At 47.5% G+C, this 20,055-nt stretch overlaps 1 protein-coding gene across 9 annotated transcripts in view; it reads left to right on the plus strand.

The window, feature by feature from the left end:
* The window catches only part of FRMD4A (FERM domain containing 4A), a 367,278-nt gene that overhangs the window by 209,159 nt on the left and 138,064 nt on the right, over positions 1 to 20,055 (plus strand). Inside the window, exon 1 of one of the 9 annotated variants that reach the window (XM_071734080.1) lies at positions 10,001 to 10,322. The exons of 7 other annotated variants lie outside the window; for them this stretch is intronic. In XM_071734080.1, the coding sequence (XP_071590181.1) occupies positions 10,212 to 10,322 (111 nt within the window). In that variant the 5' untranslated portion in view covers positions 10,001 to 10,211. Of the gene's footprint in view, positions 1 to 10,000; positions 10,323 to 20,055 lie in introns of those variants that run through there. One more of the 9 variants, XM_071734078.1, reaches the window with a different exon arrangement.

Here is a 20,055-nt window from a genome sequence, read left to right on the forward strand (position 1 = left end):
AATAAAATGCATGGAGTTGGGCTGCCTTCTCCTTCACCTTCTGGAACCAGCCCAGAAGGGCAGGTTTTCAGAAACACGTCAGCTGTCATGAGATTTGGCAACCTTGCTCTCCCAGCTCGTAAGGTCACTGTTCCTGCAGAGAGGAGCTGCCTCTGGAATGAGGAGGAGGAACATGGGCTGCAGTTGGGAAATGGCATCCCTGCCCTCTGAGATGGTCCCAGCCTCCTGGGGATGTTCAGCCACCACCCAGCCACACTGCATCCAAGTCCTGGTCCATGAGAGGAGCAAACCCTGCTCCCCCTGGTGTGGTGGAACCAGTGAGGGTATGGTCCACGTCCCCAGTGGTGGCTCCCAAGGAATTTTTAGACAAGGCACAGGAAATTCTGTTCTCATTACTTTCCCTCCTTAAAGGTTGAATGTCCAAAGGATAAGGTAGGGAGGCAGTCAAGTCCTTGCACTTGTTTGTCCCTATTTTGGAGGCACAGGTTAGTTGCATCCTGAAGCTCAGCAGTGATATTGCAAACCTTGAGGACCATGGGGCACTGGGGTTTTTTTCCTCTCTTTCTCCCATAAGAACTGGCTAGGAAATTCTTGTTTAGCCTGAAAATAAGCATTTGAGCAACCATAATTGTATTTAAGCCTGTTCAATCATTTTAATAACAACCCTTACAATACACTTAATTTGAAAATATTTTTCATATACTCAAAACATTATAAACTAAGATTGCAGTCACCATCAGTGTTCCTGCAAAGCCAAAACCCAAGTATTAGTCTCTTATTAGTCAGTTTATTAAGCTGTATGTCTTAATTTCCACGTACCCTATCTGACCTGTGACATATGCTGCTGTAGACAGTGTGAATAGAATTTATCCCCTTTTTTTGAATAAAAAGACCAAAGAGTCATTGTAAAAAGTATCACCTTAGCAAGAGCTGACTTTTGTGTTATGTTCAAAGTCCATATTCACCTCTTAGGGCTTAAGGAGTTATACTTCACAGTCCTCCTAGGAGAGAGAGAAGTGTGTTATGATCAGATTCAGGCTATAGGTGAGGATAGAGAGAGAGCATGAGGCAAAATATCACTGAGAAATGGGTGAGAGAGAATAGACCTGACCACAAAGGTGTCCTTCCTTCTCCTAAAAACAGGCACCTAGTTGTAGCTCAAAGACTGCAATGACACAACAGAGCTGCAGAAACTACCATTACAGTGGCCAACAAGCACTGGTTTTGCTGGTGGTTGAGCAGCTGATGGGGTTGATGAGTCTTCAGAGACAAAATATCTTCTGACATTTCCAGGAGTCAAGGTGGTTGAGGGGAAAAGGTGCTATGGTTCAAGTCCCACATATTGGCAGCAAATCCTAGCTCGGAGGTAGTGCCAACCAGGTCAGAGCTGTTCTCAAAAGGGGGACTGGATGCTTTATGCTGATCTTTCAGGAATCAGTGCACTGCCTGATCTCCAACCTTTCCAGCAAAAATGGAGCAGGGAATGAGAAGCTGAGTCAGGGGGCTGTTGCTGAAGCTATCACAGCTGGAAGGTAAAACCTCCACACTTCCCATGCAGAGGGCTCTGTGGTTTCAGATCACCCTCAGGATGCATAAATCTGAGCTTCTCATATCTTTATTTTTTGTGCAGAAAATATCAGTTCCATTTATCACACAGTCTCACATGTGTCCATTACAGCCATAGGGACAGACACAGAGTCCTCAAAGCAGGCATTGCTACCCAAGACCAATCCCATCCCAACTAACAGCCAGCAAGGACTGCTCAGTCCCATGGATGGGCCACTTCCAGGCTCTCCTGCTCTTTTCAGGGCTGGTCTCCAGCAGCTCTGGGTCTATGTGACCCTGTACAAGCACAGCTGGACTTGGCAGAGACATTGCTTGGAGCAAACTGTGCTCAGAAACCAGGCCACCACCGTGTACAGAGGGGAAATGAGCAACCTTTATGGAGTGAATTAATCAAAAGGACTTCAATCTCCTTAGCTGAGGTAATCTTGTGGTGAGTGCCCCGGACAGGGTACCAGGAGTTTTATTCCTGGTGTGCTTCAGTAATGAAATGAAATTGTGTTCAGATGAGTAATAGAAGCTCCTGCTCCCGGAGATGTCAGATACTCAGCAATTAGACTCAAGTTAAACACTAAATCAAGTAACACTGAGCCTTCAGCTCTGGCAGTGTTTATTTAGAAGATGCTGAGTCCATTTTAAATGTTTTCATATTAAATGTAATTTGGGTGTTTGTTATTAAAGCAATTGACTGGGCCTAAATGCAAACATTACTGGTCAGATAAATACTTTCTGGCAAATAAGATCTGTTCGTTGTACTTCTGACACAAGAGCTTCCTTATTCCAAGATTTGTTTTCTGTTTGCTTCCTGTCTTTGCCTTATAAAGATTAAAAAGCCAAAATTAACTGAAGTGTAAAGTAGAAATCACCAATTAAACTGTCAGAAATGAAGCGGCCTTTGTTAATTACTGATTCATTAGCTGGGGAAGAAGGGTCTCAGGTTAGCACAAAGGCTTTGGTGTCCCGAGGTTTGCAATTTATTCCTTGGTCTCTCTCCAGTTTGGTATGGAATCTTACCCAGGTAAATTGATCCCTCTCTGACTCCATTTTCCCATCTGCTCAACTAAGGTAATGATCTTGCATCACAGAGATAGTGGAAACTTTCAATAAGAAGCAAGGGTTACTTTAGAAACCACACACCTGCCCATGACTAAGCCCTACCAGAGCTTTGGTTAGAACAGTTATTTCCTACTACAGCCAGGAGGTTTCCCTGGTTTTGTTTTGTGGGCAAGCAACAGAGCAGGGACAAAGATTTTGAGAAATCAAAATTATGACTGAAAAGTAACAGAAATTGCAAAGTAAGCTTACATAATTTTTTCTTTCAATTGCTAAAATTGTCATTTTGCTGTGCCACTTTAGTATCTCATGAGCCCCCTTTTTAATGTTGCAGTGAGGTATTGAAAGCGTTGTCTAGCTGGCTTTTGCTTTTTTACAAATTTATTCAGCAAAAGCTGTTAATAATTATTTAAATGCCATTTTGGAATGTTCTCAGGATTTTCTCCAAAATGCAGCACCCTTTGAAATGGAAAGCTTTTCCAAGTGGTGTAAGTTTTGCAAGCCTCGGTAGAAGGCAGTGTGAAACTACAAAAATATTCTTCAAATCTGAAGTCATGCAAAGTACACAGGCTACTTCAGTACAAAAAGCTAAACAAGCAAAAATTATTTTATCCCTCTCTGCAAAAGAAAGCACTTCATGATGTAGTTCCATGCAAGAGGTACACACAGAACTTGCTTAACAGGAGGCACATTTCTGGGCACAGATCGCTCAGCTGATGTGCTTCACAACCACCTGTGCTGTCTTTATCCAAGAAGGCTTTTGGGTGGCTTTCACCAGCTCTGGTCAACTGCAACATTTGAGGACCGTGTGGGTAGAATAATCACACCATTTTCCAGCCTTGCTCTCAGGTTCTTGCCATTCACTCACTTGCCATTCACTCAGCAGATCCCTGGTATAAACAAGGTTGGTTCACTTGCCTTTGGAGGAATGAGATTTCCTCTTAGCAGTTGCATTTTTTTTTCTGTCTGCAATGTGATCATGTCAGTGATCTGCAAGCATCTCACCAGCTCTCCCCCAGCCAAACAGTGCCCTTCCCCAGCACCAGGAGTGTTTTCTGAGTTTCCTCCATGCTGCTACCACCCATCTCCTCCATCAGCCTCTGCTCTTCCTCTCCCTTGGGAAAAGGTGGCTCCAAGTCCTGCCACCACCCAGCACATTTTATGGATGGAAGGGGGCCCTGCCACATCCTCTCTTTCCTGCATTGTTCTGTTTTCAGGACATTTCAGGTGAAAATGGCAATATTCAGATAACAGGAAGAGGTCCCTGAGGCTGAGCTTTGCTCAGCTTTGAAGAAAAGGGCAGCAGGGTCCCACATGACCCCTCCACTCCATGGGGTGGTGGAAAGGATTGGTGAGAACCTGAGCTCAGCAGAGAGGAGAACCCCTCACCACTCCTATTCCTCCTGCAAAGACAGAGATGTCTCCCAGCACTTTCCATTGGGAAGATTTCCTTCTTTCTTCCCCTCTCTCCCAGCCCCACATGGATGCAAAGTGGGCAGAACTGCAGGAATAGCTCCTTACCCCACCACAACTCCACCTGGGATCACCCAGGCAGAGCTGCTGGCACGACTGGCTCATCTTTATTCCCTCATCCAGCCTTCAGCTGTTCCCTTTGTTTGGTCTCTTGGATGCCAGGATTACCTGGAGCTAACTGGGACACAGACAACTTAAACGTGATCCTTGTCCCTCTCTGCACCAGCCCCAGGCTGAAGCTGGAGGCATCAGGCAGGATTTGCCAGCCCACAGCTCATAGCACCAACCAGCTGGAGTTGTTTTGATCCCCACCATCCATTTCAGTTGCCTCATGAAGAGCAAGCTTCGTTTTCCTCAACAGTAATCCTGCCAGCATGGGGTTTCTTCGCCTAATGAAAGGAGGATTTATTGCCCCAGCCCTTTAGGAACACCAAGGTCTGCTTACTTCCCTCTTCAGCTGAGATCCTTTAAGTAGAGTCTCTGTGAAAATTAATCAGATGTCCTGGAGGCTTATTTTGTCCAAAGCTAAAAGTCCTGCTTCTCCCTCCCCCCACTCCTTTTGTGCCCCAGTTACTTAAGGGATTGTCCTGGAAACTAATGAATGCATGGCCTGGGAAACAACACCCACAGAGCATCTCAGAAGTGAAGGTTTCTGTGGAAGGCTTAACTAGAAACATCTTGTGGTTCACTCAATAACCTTGGAGATCTTCCCAGTTTGAAGTGCTCTGCACTGGTTGGTATTGCACATGCAACACTACATGTGCTCCCAATCCAGTTACATGTAATTTCATTTTACTTTTCTGAATGAGATCCCAGTGGCTTCCTCCTGGTTTCTGAAGTTCTCAGCATTAGTTATCTCAAGGTCACAATTCATCCCAACCTGGTCTATAGGGAAAATGCAGGATGGGGACAGGTTTGGAAGTGGTACACACAAGCCTCCATCTCTCTCTTCCATGGTCTGGTCCATGAAGGCAGCTGAGGGCAGGCTGAGTGATCAATTGGGTCACATCAATCCCTTTTCTACTTCCCAGCACCAAGACATATTCAGTGCATGGAGGATACCATGTTTCAGCTGAAAAGCCTCAACCTCAGCCTTTGCTTCCTCTACAGCCAACATACATCATAGCTCATGTGCAGACCAGACCATTCTATACCATGAATTTCAGAGGAACCACATGAATTGACCTGACACCTGATTTTCCAGACTGACCCTTGCTATGATTAGAGTGCATTGATTCACAGTGAGATTCTCCTGTGCCCAACAGATTGTATCATCTCTGAAAATGGATTTCAGTTCCAAAGTTATATAGATCCATGTTGCTTTTAAAGTTTTGGGTCTTTTTAATCTTCTACTGCCACTCTAATATTACGAGTTCTGAATTTTGCAATCAACAGGACTTAGGCCCTTAAACACCTCCCACAGGGAGCTGGGTAGTTAGATACATCCAGCAAATCCTAAATATTCTTTGAAAGCATTTCCCTCACCAGTTAGAGGGGAAATAACACTGACTTCTGCGAAGCACTGCACCACTTATGGATGCAGCTCATCAAGTAAGTGTGAATATTCCTTCATGACATGACATCTCCTCCAAACTGTTAGTGCTAATTAATGCAGTTCTGGGATAGACAATATTCATTAAGTTTTTCTGAAAATACCAGAAATGTTCATGTAACATCTCGCACATTTTGATGGCACCCACAGCCCTACCACCACGTTCCCTGTAAAGTATTTTGATGCTTTAATCTTTGCTAACAGGAGTGGAAATGAATTATCAACAACAGTTTGCCAGCACAAGGCCATGGTGTTTCTTCCTTTGCTTTGTTATCAGGAACCAATAAAAAGGAATCAGCATTTTATTATTTTGGAGCAGAAGCATCTGCTTGCTGGAGGCTTCCCTCTGTGTATGTCAAGTTAAATATTTGGGTTACTGGTCTCTTTTTGGGACTTGCCATGATACAAACCAGCCTGGAAGAAACACAGCTATCACCTGCTTCTCATCACTGCTATGACAGCAGCTTTGCTGCCCCTGGACTGAATTTTTGCTTCCAGGCCATGTTGGTTGGGTATTGATAATTCCAGAGACCTTGTGAAATTATAGAGCTCCTTGCAGGAAAGACCTCTTGCTACCACTGCTGAATTATATAATTATAAGAGAGGAATGTTCAGCAGGCAATTGCTTTTTTTTATTTTTTTCCTGAAAGGAGGCTATTGAGGCAATCTGAATCACAGAGTGTCTGGGAAAGGAAGAAGGGGAGAGAGAGCAAACTCTGGGAGACACAAGGTATTGCTTTTGCCATTGCACTGCCCTGCAGCCATCCTCCTGTGGACTGCAACCAAGGTGGTGGAAGCATCAGCAGCCATTTCACTGAGCCAGCAGCAAGTCCTGCATGCACTGCAATGCTCTGTCAGGCTTCAGTGTCCTCCTTGAGCTACTGGTCCCAGACCTGGTGGTCTCATAGCTGCTACTGGACACAGCAGGCTGCATGCCCAGCAGTGTACCCCTACCCCATGGTTTATCAGTTTATCAGTTTGATTTTCCACACCTCAAACAGCCCCACTTGTGTGTTTGCAGAGCTGTGACACCAGGCTGGCAGCTCTCCCCAACACCATCAGAGAGCTGCAGGGCTCAGGTCACTGCACCCTGATACTGCAGACAACATTTGCTCTTCTTTCAGGAGGCCCTTTCACATCCCCTGCTGCCCCATCTCACCGAAATGGGCAAGGATGGGAAGAAAGATGCCCAAAAGCATCATCTCCCCCTTGTCTCACTCTTCAACCCTGGGTAGGTTTTCTTATTGCTGATGTCTACAGCCACTCTGAGAACTTCTGTTCCCCTCTACTGACAGACCCCAAATAGCCTGCAGAAGTTACTCTGTACCCTCCACAGACCCTCTCTTCCACCCTGCTGTGCTCGTACCTCAGGGTATCACCCTGCTACCAGGGCATCAATTCAGGGCTGGCCACAGGTTTTCTAGGAAGGACTTGTGCAAGAAACTGCAGAGATTGAGTTGGAGCAAATTCTTTGTCCAGTTCTGGAGAAAACCAGCTCTTTCTGGTTGGGCTTTCATAATCAGCTCTTGGCAGGGCCAATGGTCTGCTGTCTTTCCACATTCTAAGAATCAGTCCCCATTTCTAAGTTCTTTGTTAGCTCCATTGGGTACCTAGATAGTGTTACCTTCACTCATATGAGTAACTTTTTTTATTATTATTATATATATTGTTTGTAGCAGAAATATCTCCCACCATTGCAGGAAATTTTAACCCCCTTGTACCAAATCATATCAAACTTCCTTTAGGAAGAGTGTTGTGCATGTTGTCCTGGATGGGCAGGAAGGGTAAATCCTTGCAAGGAATCTGAGGAGGATACACCTTGCCATTTCATAAATGTGATGATCCAGCCTCACTTTCTGCATGAGAACTCTTAAAGGATATGGAGGTGTTGAGCCATTGAACCTGGGAAACTAAGGAGCTTCCCATCTATTTCAACCCCAGAGAGGTTCCCTGGCATGACACCTGTCAGTCAATTGGTCTGTGACTCAGGCCCCTCCTTGTGACATAAACCAACTGATGTCCCAAAGGTGCTGAAAAACACCATTAGAATCAAGCAGTGATGGGATGCTCCTTGGGGACCTCTCAGAGACAATTCCAGCTTCTCATGGGGCATGAGAAAGGATGCTTTCTTGCTATCTCCTGACCAGTCCAAAACCCATGTCTGCTTATCCAGGCTTTGTGCCAAAGGCAGAGACCAGACTATTGTGGAGAGCTCTAAATTCAGTCTAAGTCCATGAAGGTGCCCACTCCTGAACTGAAAGCTGAAAATTGCATTTCTGGGCAGAGCAAGCCTTGCTTTCCAGTTTTTGCTGCTATGCATGAAACAAATTGCTTTCCAACTAGAAGTTTCCAAGCTCTGTTGCTGTTTCTTTAACCCACCACAGAGCTCTATTATCACCAGCTGAATAATGCTGCACCACACCCTGGCTCTGCTCTGGGTTTGGAGGCAGATCCTGCCAGGGGAGGATGAGTTACCTCCAAAGGCAACATGTGCCATGCAGCCATGGGTGGGGAGATTGCCTTGGGGCTTTGCTAACATGAAAGATATTCCTGCCTTAAGGTTAAAGTCCATTTCCTTGGCATATTCCTGTAGAGCAACAAGCACAAGCAGGAATCTGCATGGTGAGTGCATCTTTGAAGCATCTTCACCTCCTGTTTTAGTGAAAGACAGTCTGGGAAGGTGATTTTTTGTTGAGAGTCCTGAGCAAGTTTCAGGAACAGGGCTGAGCTGTGTCTGGGGTTGGAATGGTTTTCTTCACCATCACCACTGAAGATGGCAGAACCTGCTTGAGATATGTTGTGACTTTTGTGGAAGGAAAAGAGCAAAACAGCATTTAGGAGGCAACTTGAAGTTTTAGCCCTCTCTTAGATTATATGTCTAAAATTCCATGAGGTTTTGAAGTTTGTGTTTTGGTGGTTTAGCCCTTGGGGATCCTTCAGTGGCCTGATCTAGATGTGGATTAGATGTGCCCAGAACACTCCAAGCTTTACCCTTGCAATGTAGCCATGATCCCACTGTTTTTCCTGGGGCAGAGATAGTGACCTTTGCTGCCTCTTGTCACTGTGTCCTGATCTTGGGATAGTCCCCAGGGCACAGATGGGTCACCTCAGCCTCTTGCTCTTAACCCTCAGCAGCCAGAGGCCAGAGCTACCTCTATATTTATCCCCTTAATCAAAGCTATTCCCACGGGTGGAGCATGCTGGATGGGTGAGCCTGCTTGTGGCTATGTACCCAGCTCTGTTTTTCTAATGTCTGTGCCCTTAAAGGCAGCAGAGGGAACTGCGCTCATGCTCTTGTATTTGGTTGTTGTACCTGAAAGCATTTTGCAGCCCACTGCCCCCTGAAGCCCATTGCAGAGGAGACAACATCAAGGTTTGTGGCATTTCCATGCTGACCTGGGCTTGGCTTGCAGTTTCACAGCAGATCAAACCCAGAAACACCCCTTGCTACAACCACACATACAGCTCACTCACCACCACCTTGCTGGGAGAGAGACTTTGTCATTTTCCTATGGGGCAAATAGGAAATTTCTGAGATCCTGTGTGAAGTCAGCTCCATCCTCACCATGAGCAAACTCGTGGGCAGGGGCCACTGAAAACAAATGAAGGAGAAGTCTCACCTCCCTCCCACAGCAATTCTCTTTCTGGGAAGCCTATGCCTGAGCGTGGCACAACAGCAACCTCAGGGTTTTACCTGGTGGGAATAACCCCAGCCCCCAAAAGAAAATTCTGACAGGAAGGCAAATCAGCTCTAACCCCAGGTGTTGTGGCACTGGTGCTTTGTACTGCACTGGTTTAAAGCAAAAAATAAGCACTTTCAGAGGGGTCCGTACATATTCTTGACTGATCTAATTATTAATAGTAATAACATTGAACAAGAGCTACTGCTAATGTAGTCTGTAAAGATGCTTTATCGCCTGGCAGCATCCTCTGCTAGTGGGTGCACTTTTACACCATCACAAGCGGGAGGGAAAATCACCAGGAGAAGGCAAGGTGCCCCCCAGGGCTTCAGTCTAGCAGGAGCTGCTCTGCCTAGCTCCATGGGTGCCCGGAGGTCCCTGCTGCCCTTCTCTTCCTCCCTGCCGGGGCTGTGTGAGCACTGGGAGCATCCCTGCTGCTCTCTCCCCTCTCCTTTATCACCTCCAGGTGTGCGGGCGTGGGGCGAGAGGGGGTGAATGCCCCCAAAGCTTCCTCCCTCCATCCCTCCATTCCTTCATCCTTCTCCCAGAGCCGAGGAGGAGCCCAGATGTTGGCAGGCCCGAGCCGGGTTCATCTGTTTCACATGACCCAGCGCCAACTGCTGCTCGCTGCCCTCCTCCCTCCTTCCTCCTCCTTCCCCCTCCTCCTCCTCCCTCCCCGGCTCCAGCCTCGCAGCGCGGCAGCGGCCGCGCAGGAGCCGGGCGCCGGGGGCCGGCAGGCGGGGAAAGGGTAAAAGAAGAGGGAAAAGGAGCGTTACAGCATCCCGGCACAGAGCATGGGACCGCCCTAGGATCGCCCGGGGAGCCGGCCGGGAGCGAAGGGAAGGGCCGAGCCGGCCCCGCGCATCCCCCGGCGAAGCGGCGGGCGATGGATGCGGTGCCGTAGAGCCGAGGCCTGGCCAGGCTGGTGCAGCCGAGGGAGATGCTCTCGTCCTGGGCTTGGAGCTGAGGGGCCACCGGAGCCGCCGAGAGAGCGGGAAAAGGTAACGGGGTCTTTGTCTGCCGAGGGGAGGGAAGGAGGGCCGGGGCTCCCCTTCCAGCCCCGGCCCCGCGGGGAGAGCCCAGCCGCAGTGTGCGGGCTGCTCCACGCCCCCCTCCCTCCATTTATCTCAGAGACAAATGTGGGCAGCAGCTGCTGTCCCTATCCTTCCCCCCACCCCTCAAAAAAAAAAAAAAAAAAGACAAACAACCAAAAAGCCTCCACCCAATCCCCTGAATTTGGTGGGCGAGTAAGGGAGACGATCTCGGCGTCTGTTTTTTCTGCACTAGAGGGAAGGAGAGGGTGTGGGGGAGAGAAGCTGGTGCTGTGATTTCTTCCCCCCCTCTCCCCGTCGCCCCCCGCCCCAGTAATGTCGATGCCTGTCCCCACTGACCGCTAAGATGGACTGCTCCTTCCCTTCCAAATGGCTGCAGCAAGTTTAATGCAGGGCTGGGGGCTTCGCAAAGGGTAACCCCCTTGGCCTGTTTTTCCTGTCCTCTGTGCCCCTTTTCCTAAAGCAGGACAAGAAAAGTTGCTACAGACCCAGGGTGGGAAAGATACATAAATATCTCTGTTTCCAAACTGTGCTTGGCTGGGTGGATCTGCATGCCTTGCAGACATGCTCTGCATAAGGAGGGTTTCTCGGTCGCATTGTTAGCCCTCTCGCTGCTGGGGAGGGGGGAGGCATGAGAAAAGTTGTTTCAAGCTTCTATGTAAAATTTCCAGGAGAGACAATTGTTTCTAATAATAGCCCTGGCAGCGGTTTAGCAATGCAACATGCACAGATGCGGGAGCGAGCGAGGAAATCTCCTCTCCCAGGCAAGCTAGGGCGCAGGGAAAGCTGAACTCTCAGCTCCTTGGTTTGGTTTGGGATTTTGAAGCCTTGTCCTGAACAAAAAGCCCGGCACCGCTCGCCTTTTCCGCCGGGAAGGGGGTGTGGTGCCTCCGCCTGCGCTCCGCACTTGGCGGGCACGGCTGAGCTGGGCTTTCCCGGTGCCTCGGGTACCGAGAGAGGTGAAATCCTGACTCTGCCCAGGGCCATCTGGATCCCGGAGTGTCTCGGACTAGATCGGCCCCTGGGGTTTGCTGACCGTCCCCTACCCACGCACGGAGCGCTCTGTTACTGGGCTGGGTGTCTGTGCCATTTTCTCTGCCTAAAATCTCCTGCCAGGCACCAGGGAAATCTCGATAGAGCTCAAACTATCAGATTGTTCCCCTCTCTCCTTGCGGAGGTGGCAGGGGTCCGGCTGCTGCCCACACAGCTGCCTGCACACTGACTTGAACCCGCGATGCTGACCCTGGCCGGGTGATGGTGCACCAGCTCGGGTTGGTGGCTCAGAGCTGCTTGTCTTGACGTTCCTGACACAAGTGTCTGGTATCTTGTCTTCTTCCACGTACTGGTGTCTTTTAAGGCGGTTTTAAGTTCCAGTGTCAAGTGGGGATGGTGCCTCAGGAGGGAGTTTCCACAGCCCCACAGTGCCACTGAGCAAGGGGGCTGTGCAGAAGGAGATGTCACTTCTTGTTATGAGAGGGGATAATTTGAGGGGTCTGCAGTCTCAATACCACCTCGCATCGACCTCATTAATGCTTCTAAATATATAAAGGGCAAGTAGGATGGACCCAGGCTTTTCTCAGTGATGTCCAACAATAGGATAAGGTATAATGGGTGCAAGCTGGACCATAGAAGGTTTCATGTAAATGTAAGGAAAAGCTTTTTCACTGTGAGAGTGACAGAGCACTGGAACAGGCTTCCCAGTGGGGCTGTGGAATCTCTTTTTTCTGGAGACATGTGAAACAGGCTGCCCAGTGAGACTGTGGAATCTCTTTCTCTGGAGGCATTCAAAACCCTCCTGGATGTGTTCCTGTGTGACCTACTCTAGGTGACCCTGCTCTGGCAGGGGGGTTGGGCTGGATGATCTTTTAAGGTCCCTTCCACCCCCTAACATTCTGTGATCCTGTGAAGGTCAGCTGTGTCTCTAAAGACTGAGCAGGCTGAAGGAGACAATGAGCTGGTGTTGGTCATCCCTGGTGCTGCGAGTGGCCCTATCCAAATCAGTTCCTGCAGTGGGGATCACATAAGATAAACATTTTGTTCTTAGGTGTTTTTTTAGTTTGAACACCCCGGCTAGAAATATGGGATCTGTGCCATCATTTCAGCATAGATACACTACTCAGCCACTCACAACCCACTGGGGAAGCTCCCTGTTTCTCATGTTTTTTGACAGTCCTACTGCTGTGTGTATCTGAGCTGATTATTGTATTTAAAATGCAAGTCAATATTTGGTGATACCTGTGGTCAGAGCACTGGGTCACTCAGGACCACAGAGCAATGCAGCATCTCTTGGCACAGGGAGCATCTTCTGTAGGGATCATATCACATTGTTTAGCCAAGAGCTTTGGTTAGTGTGCTGGGTGTTTTTAGCAGGGACATAAGACTGAGAAAGACTTCCCAAGTCAGGGAGCCTAGTCCCATGGATCACAGGTAATTACAGTCATGCATATCCCCTTTGTTGCTACTGTTGCTTGCTTATGAATAACAGCAGAAGGTCTGAATGCAGCTTAACAGATAGCAAAGGCAAAGTAAAACTGTGTGACATAAAATGAGGGAGAAAAAGCTGTGCTAGGGAGAATTTGAAAGGGGCTTTGAGGTGACTGAAGTCTGAAGTCCCAGTGTGGTAGGATGTTTAGGAGAGGCAAGGGTCATGCAATGTGAGAGGGGTGAGGCACAGAGGGGAGGTGTAAGAGGAATGTGTTGATCCAACAGCAACTACATTTGGGGTCAGTGCTTAGTACCCCAAAGGTGCAGTCAGGCAGTGTCACCCACTTTGTGCAAGCTAAGCAGGAGCAGGCTGGATCTTTGGGATGAGAAAAGGCTGTTCTCAGGCATGGGGCCATGCTATCAGGGACCTTAGGTGTCTTCCCCTCAAAACTGAGGGCTGAGGAGGTCAGTACTCCTGGTTCTCTGTGCTGCAGTCACAATCTCCTTTTAGCTGGGGGAGGCAGTGCTGAGGGGTGACCCATGAGAGCAGGTGACAGTGGTACCCCAGGGTCCTCAAGATTCATCGTAGGATGGGGTGTGCTTGTGTGCAGAGCTGGAGCCCAAGGTCACTTGGCAGTGTCAATCTCCAGCCATCCTTTGCTGGCTCATGCTGGCTCACCCTTTCCAGGGGCTGGATGTTCTGGTTGTCCTGTAGACCCAGTGCAAGCAGGGCTTAGCAGGCAGCAAGGTCTGACAAGGCTAAGCTGCAGCTGAATTGCTTGCAAGACACCTCCAGCTCCAAATGCCAGTTTGTCCCAGTCTCTCTCAGGCTATACTAAGCCAGCAGAGGTTTGCACAGTGTGGCCTTGGGGACCACTGCAGCTGACTGCATCCCTTGATACTTCTCTCAGACTTTTAACAACTGAATTCCAAGCCGTCTTTTAAATCTTAGTATGGATTCCCTCTCCTAGAAAGCCACAAATCGTTTTCTGAGGATGCACAATGAGTTGGAGTCCCTGTCTTCTGCTCTGTAGATGAAACCCATTAAAAATCAAAAATTACCTTGACTGCTTTTCTTTCTGATCTGACACTGTACAGGTGCCCCAGCCAGACATTTGATCAGCTCTGAGTTTCTGGGAGCATTTTCTTTTTGGTGAATCACAAGCATGTAAGGTTTGATCCTCCCTGACTCTGCTCCAAGTCACCTTTGCACTCCTCCTACTCGTGGGTCAGTGGCAACCTGAAGTCTCTAGTAGGCTGCCTTCCAAAATAAGCAGAAAAGCCTGAGGTTCCTTACTTTCCCAGTGCATCCCTGCTTCATGGCTATGCTATACTGCTCTGTACCTCCCTGCATGGTGCCAGATACATAAGGAGCATCCCCATGGGGTGGGACGTCAGCCCTTGCCCAGCTGTGAAGCACAGTGGGGGCCAGAGGAGCAGGGAACATCTAATTTCCAGTGCAGTAAATGATATTCCTGTTTACAACCTCCTCTGGCTCCTTTCCTAGCAGATACACCTTCCTTCTGCTCTGTCCTGAGCTGTGGTGTGACCTTTTCATATGGTGTTAAACCATTGCTGTGTCCCCACCATCAAGAAAAGATTGGTAGTGGGTGGGAAAATGTCCTTTTCACCCTGTCTGCACTGGTGGGATATGGCATGATCCAGTGTAGTAATCTTTAGGAAAAGTCTGTGAGGGCACAAAAAGGGAGGCAAAATAAGCCTTTTTTACTTGAAGCTGCTGTGAAAGTGTCCACTGACAATCTCCTCAAAAGCTGAAAACTGAAAAAAGGTTGATATTCCCCTTTTGGCTACAGAAATCCTTTGTGTGTACACGGGTACCACATGTAACAGGTAACATTTTGGCAACAGCTCTTGGGCTTGCCAACCTGCACAGCTCAGGCTCTGTGCTTAGATTATTTTATTATTTTCTTTTCTTCTTAGAAGTTCCCAGATCTCCCAATCAAAATAAATCCACCCTTGTTTGGGTTTCCTGACCGTGTGGAACCACACATGCTGCAAGCACTGTTGGCATCCCGTCCATCCCAGCTGGAATATTTCATGCTGGGAAGTGCTTTACAGATAGAGGAGCAGCCACGGGGTGACCCTGCTGCTTTCACACTGGGTTTGTGCAGGACAACCTGTCACATCAATTGTCACATCAAACATGGCCCCTACCCTAGAGAGGGGAATGTGGATGGAGCTCTTTCCACCTTTAAAAACAGATTTGTCCTTGCTGTGCATGGAGAGTATCTCCCCTGGCTGTCCCCAGCTCTGGTTTTGTGAAGGTGCCCATCATCTCAACACGTGGCTACCATGTATGTGCCTGTGGACCACCAGACATCCTCATTTCCCAGTGAAGTGGGGCACTCAAGGGGACATAGATGATTTAGGGGACATGTAATCAGATACAGTGCTTTCTTTGTGCACATACACACACCCCAGAGTGGAAGCATGCTGGAAAATAAAAATGGAAAATCACTTCCACTGCCTTCTGCAATTCTGACCTGGGAAGACCAAAAAACTTCAAAAAAAGCTTTCACTGTCTGAAGTGATCTGAGCTCCCCTCCATGCTTCGAAGCCACTGAAGGTGTCACCAGGGCTTGTGCTTCAGGATGTGGTGGGAATGGGGGGAACTTGTGCCTCACTGAGACCAGGGGGGAGCTGGAGGGAAGCACTGAGTCTGCTTTGCCTTTGAATTGCACCGTGGAAGGTGAAATGCTCTGAGAGTACTGTAGGTGATTCTGGGGGAAACCTGTGAATCTAAAGGTGCTGAGCTGTGTCCTTGCTTTCTCAGTCCCCTCCTGCAGGCACAGCCAGTTGCCTACGTGGCAGAAGGCTTCTTCAAGATGGGTAACAAATCCTAGGAGCTTAGGGCTCAGAGGTATCAGCTCCAGCTGCTGAGTTTGCAGACATTGCATCAGGCTCTTGTCTCTTCTCTTCCCATCCTTAACTCTTCTACATCAATTCTGCACAGGATTAAAGAGCTGCTGGGTCTTCTTCCAGAAAGGAACATCCTTTCCTAGCTCTTAGAAGACAAAGGCATCTGGTGCAAAGAGGCTCCTCCTGTGCAGAGGTCACAGGATGTCCATGTTAATTATGTTGTGAAGTGTCCTGATGCAGACAGGACCTGGTCTTGCTGCACCTATAACCAAAGAGCTCTTGATGCAGGTGATGCAAAATCCTGGCATTAGCCAGAAGGTGGATGTACTAAAAGGAGTACTAAAGCCCATGCTGTCCCCTGGAGGCAGTTTTCCCTGCCTGACACCAGAGTAGAGCTGGTGCTAAGCATTAGGAGCTATCAGGACAAGGTAAGGCAGGTAGGACTCCTTGGTGTTCCTCACCCATGTGGTGTGCAGAAAGAGCCCATGGGAAACGTCCCAGTCCTGTGGCCTCAGCTCTGCACTGCTCAGTATAAGGTGTGCCCCTCAACAAAGCAGGAGCAGAAATGGTTAAACCAGACTTCTGCATGCCCTGTTTAAAAAACAAAAAACAAAAAAACCAAACCCCAAACAAACAAAAAAAACCCACCAAAAAACCCCCACCCAAACACCTGCATCTCTGAGGATTAGTCAGCTGCTTGTCATCTGAATATACTCTGCATCTCTCCCTGTCCTCCCCGTGAAACCCTGTTGGGGGGTGATGTCCACCCAGTGAGGACTCTGTGAGCTGCTTCAGCTCGGGCAGAACCCCTGGCAGCTGCCCAGCCTGGCACCAGCCACAGCCCTGGCTCTCTAAATCAAATCTGTGTCAAACCCACTGATGAGCAGTGGCTGGAAACAACCCGGTGACATATTTTTTCCACTGGAAGCATATCAGTTGTGAGAGAGTTATTCAAAACAAGAAGAAAAAAAAAAAGTAAATAAATAAACAAGCAAACAAACCAAAATGACCCAACACACTTCTGTGCACAGATTAACATAAGTGTATTTTCTATTATGTGTTATATAGAGCAGTGCTCAGTGCTATCTAGTGACCCGCTCTGTGCACTGCCCAGTGCCTTAGCTCCATTGATCAGGGCAATCAACACTCACACGTCCCAATGCTTAGTGCTACAGTAGATAAAAAACACTTAAGGAGTGCTAAAAGGACACTTTGAGCCTTAAATCTTAATTTATCCTTTAAACATATTTCATGAATACTGTTGCTTTCACTGCCTCGGGTCACTTTGGTCATCTTCCTATGAACCTACATTGATTTTTTTTTTCTTTCTCCAGCAAATCACACTTGTTTCAGTATCAAATAAATTGTCCTGTTCTCATCTATAACTCTATAACTAAATGATATGCTCTGCAAATATTTTTCAAGAAGTCTTGGATGCTCTCATGTAATTACCACCCTGTCTGCATGCACAAATGAGTGATATCTGGAACAGTTTGCTGAAAATATGCCATGTCTGAAGTGTGAAACCGTACAAAAATTACATTTTTATGTATGTTTACAAGGAATTAAAAGTCAGACGAAGGAGAGATTTACAGACATTCTAACATTTTGGGGAAAAATAATAGTAATAATCTATTGCTATGTACTTTAGAGCCACATGGTCTTTGTCATGAGGATGACTCATGGTGCTTGCTGCATTATGTAGTAGGGAATGAACAAGGTGACCAAGTGTCCCCACAGAGAGGTTGTTGTGACTTAGTGCAGTTCAACACTGGTAAAGGATTGCCCTGTAAGGTAATTTAGATCCTTTTCTTTTCAACCATTGTATGTCATTTGTGCATAGCCAACAGAATAAATGCAGAGCTCTTCCAGGGGAAGTGAGACCCTCCCAGGACATATCCTGGTTTTCTGTGCTCAAAAGTGGATGAAGCACTGCACTGCTTGTCCTTGTACAAAGAAGCCAAAGATCCTTTATCCTCTTCCCCTCTGAGCATCCCATTTTAGTTCTGCCATTGACATTTATTTATCTGGACTGCATTAAGGATTGGCAACCCAAATAATGGATCATAGCCCTTGTATGTAATGTGTAAACATGGGATGAAACTACAGAACTTTCCTTAAAGTGATTACCTAGAAAATGAGTTCACCATGGGGGAAGAAATGAAACAAAACAATAAAGATGGCCTTAACACAGTGTATCTGAGCTCAGAAGTTTACATATTGGGCAAGTTATCTGGGGTTTTGACTAAGAAGTTGGCAGCAAGGAAGATTATCTAATTGTTGTCTTGTTAACATAGGCATGAGGGGGGCTTATTATTTGCTGTTTTTTTGGTGAAGCCTTTGGGCATTACTTTGGCATAGACATCAACAACACAGTGTGGATTAATAGCCCCAAGGTCCATAGTGTGCACACAGCCCACAGGCTGCCCTAGCAACCCTCTGGTTGCAGTGGTTCCATATGGGTCAAAGGGTTTCACTGTGCTTAAAGATGTTCCTTAATGCTCATTGCAAATTGCTTGGGGGGTTGCTCTGCAAAAAAGTCACAAATTAATGAGGAGCAGCATCTCAGGGCCCCATTCCCTGACTCAATTAAAACTCATCTGCACGAAAGCACTGACTGCAAGGCACACCCTGAGCTGGTGGGAGAGGGAGCAGCTGGGCTGCCTCAATTGCACAATTCTTTATTTATTATTTATTCCCTGCGCAGCCCTTACCCGTTGCTGGGCACAAGCAGCTGCACATGCAAAAAGGGTGTAAGAGCAACACAGGCCTCCCAGGTCATAGGAGGACATAGCTACAGGATTCCAGTTCAAAGCAAGATTTTAAGAGCTCTGGCATGTTCTTGACCTCAAAACATTGACCCAGAGCAGGTGTCCACATTGAATCACCTGAATAACTGCCTGGCTTAGTGAAGGCTTATCAAGGCACACATCTTCTTAGCACAGAAAGAGTTGCAAATCTGTGTGGTTTATAATATCTGTGTCTAGTCAATCCTTTAGACTAAGATAATAAATAATACTGAAAACTCTTGTCACCTCCCTACAGTCAGCCTCAGCTCCAGAGCTCAGGGGATGCTCTGCCCAACAATCTCAAAGCTTCTACACTCTCCATTCCTGCCTTGTAAACACTGGGGATTATGATTGGAAGCTGATTTATTTTTAAGCTGGCTAATTATTTTTCTACTAGGCAAGAAAGGGAACAGAATGAGTTACAAGGTTGAGAGGGTCCAACATAGTGCAAAGTGTGCATTGGGATTGCCCTCTCAACATCAACATCTCAGAAGGCAGGGAAGGCTCGAGATGTTCTGCTTCCCTTTGTGTTTGAAAAGATTGAGATCTGTATTATTTTGAAGAAAGAAAACAATACGTGACATAAACCAGCACAACCTCCATTCTAGTGAGGAAGCCAGCCTGTCCAGGAAAGGACGTTTCTTATCTCAGGATATAACTGAAATCAGGCCTCTCCAAGCTGTGATTTAGGCGTCTGCCAGGTAGTACCCTGCTTGGCTTAAAATGCAGCCTTGGAATTAGATTTAATTCTAACTGCATGGCTCAAACACCAAGTGTTTTAAGGTTAAGATGTGGTGTTCCCAGCTTTAAAGTTCACCTGAGAGTTATTGCTTGATGTTGTAAATGGACTTAAGGACCATAGGAGACGGGTTTTCATTTCAGCCCCGATACAGTAAGCCACTTAAACACTTGCTTATGTCACACTGAAATAAATGGGATTTATGGACACGGCTGTATGTACTTTGCTGAATCAGAGCATTTTTGCTGAGCACTGTTCAGAGGAAGCATGAGAAATAACCTGTACAGATGTCCTTGGGTGATGTGGGAACTCAAGCAGAGCTGGAAAGCACTGCACAGAGGAAGCGAGGAGCCCCTGGGCAGGCCAGGAATTCTTTTGTCAGCTCTCAAGACAAAACAGGGAAGTCACCAGGTCACTCAGCCTTTAGCTTGCCTTAATTTTTCTCCCATTATCCCCCCTCCCCAACGACATCAACACAATGGCTGGGTTGCACCTCTCACAGCCTGCTTCCACAGGGTGACATTATGGCCACAGCATCCCACCTCTTTCCCAAGGAGGACTCCTGTTTGCTGATTACTGAGGCTGTTTGGTTTTTTATCTCTTTCTGGCAAATGAGCATTGGCACAAATGAGCACAAAATTTGATGCAACCCCTCTGAACCATCCCCTGTGCAGATCCCCCATGCGATGGGTAACGTGAGCTCCTCCAAGGAACAGCAGCACTCCCTGTAGGACAGGAGAGGTGTTTAGGAGCTGTATCTCTAACCATGGTTTCAACAATTTCATCTCCATTCCCAGGTCCGTGGGTAATGACATTGATTTTCTTGAGGGGTGGGATAAAGAAGTTTGCA

The sequence above is a fragment of the Heliangelus exortis genome, chromosome 1, assembly GCF_036169615.1.
Source record: "Heliangelus exortis chromosome 1, bHelExo1.hap1, whole genome shotgun sequence".
Classification (NCBI taxonomy): Eukaryota; Metazoa; Chordata; class Aves; order Apodiformes; family Trochilidae; genus Heliangelus; species Heliangelus exortis.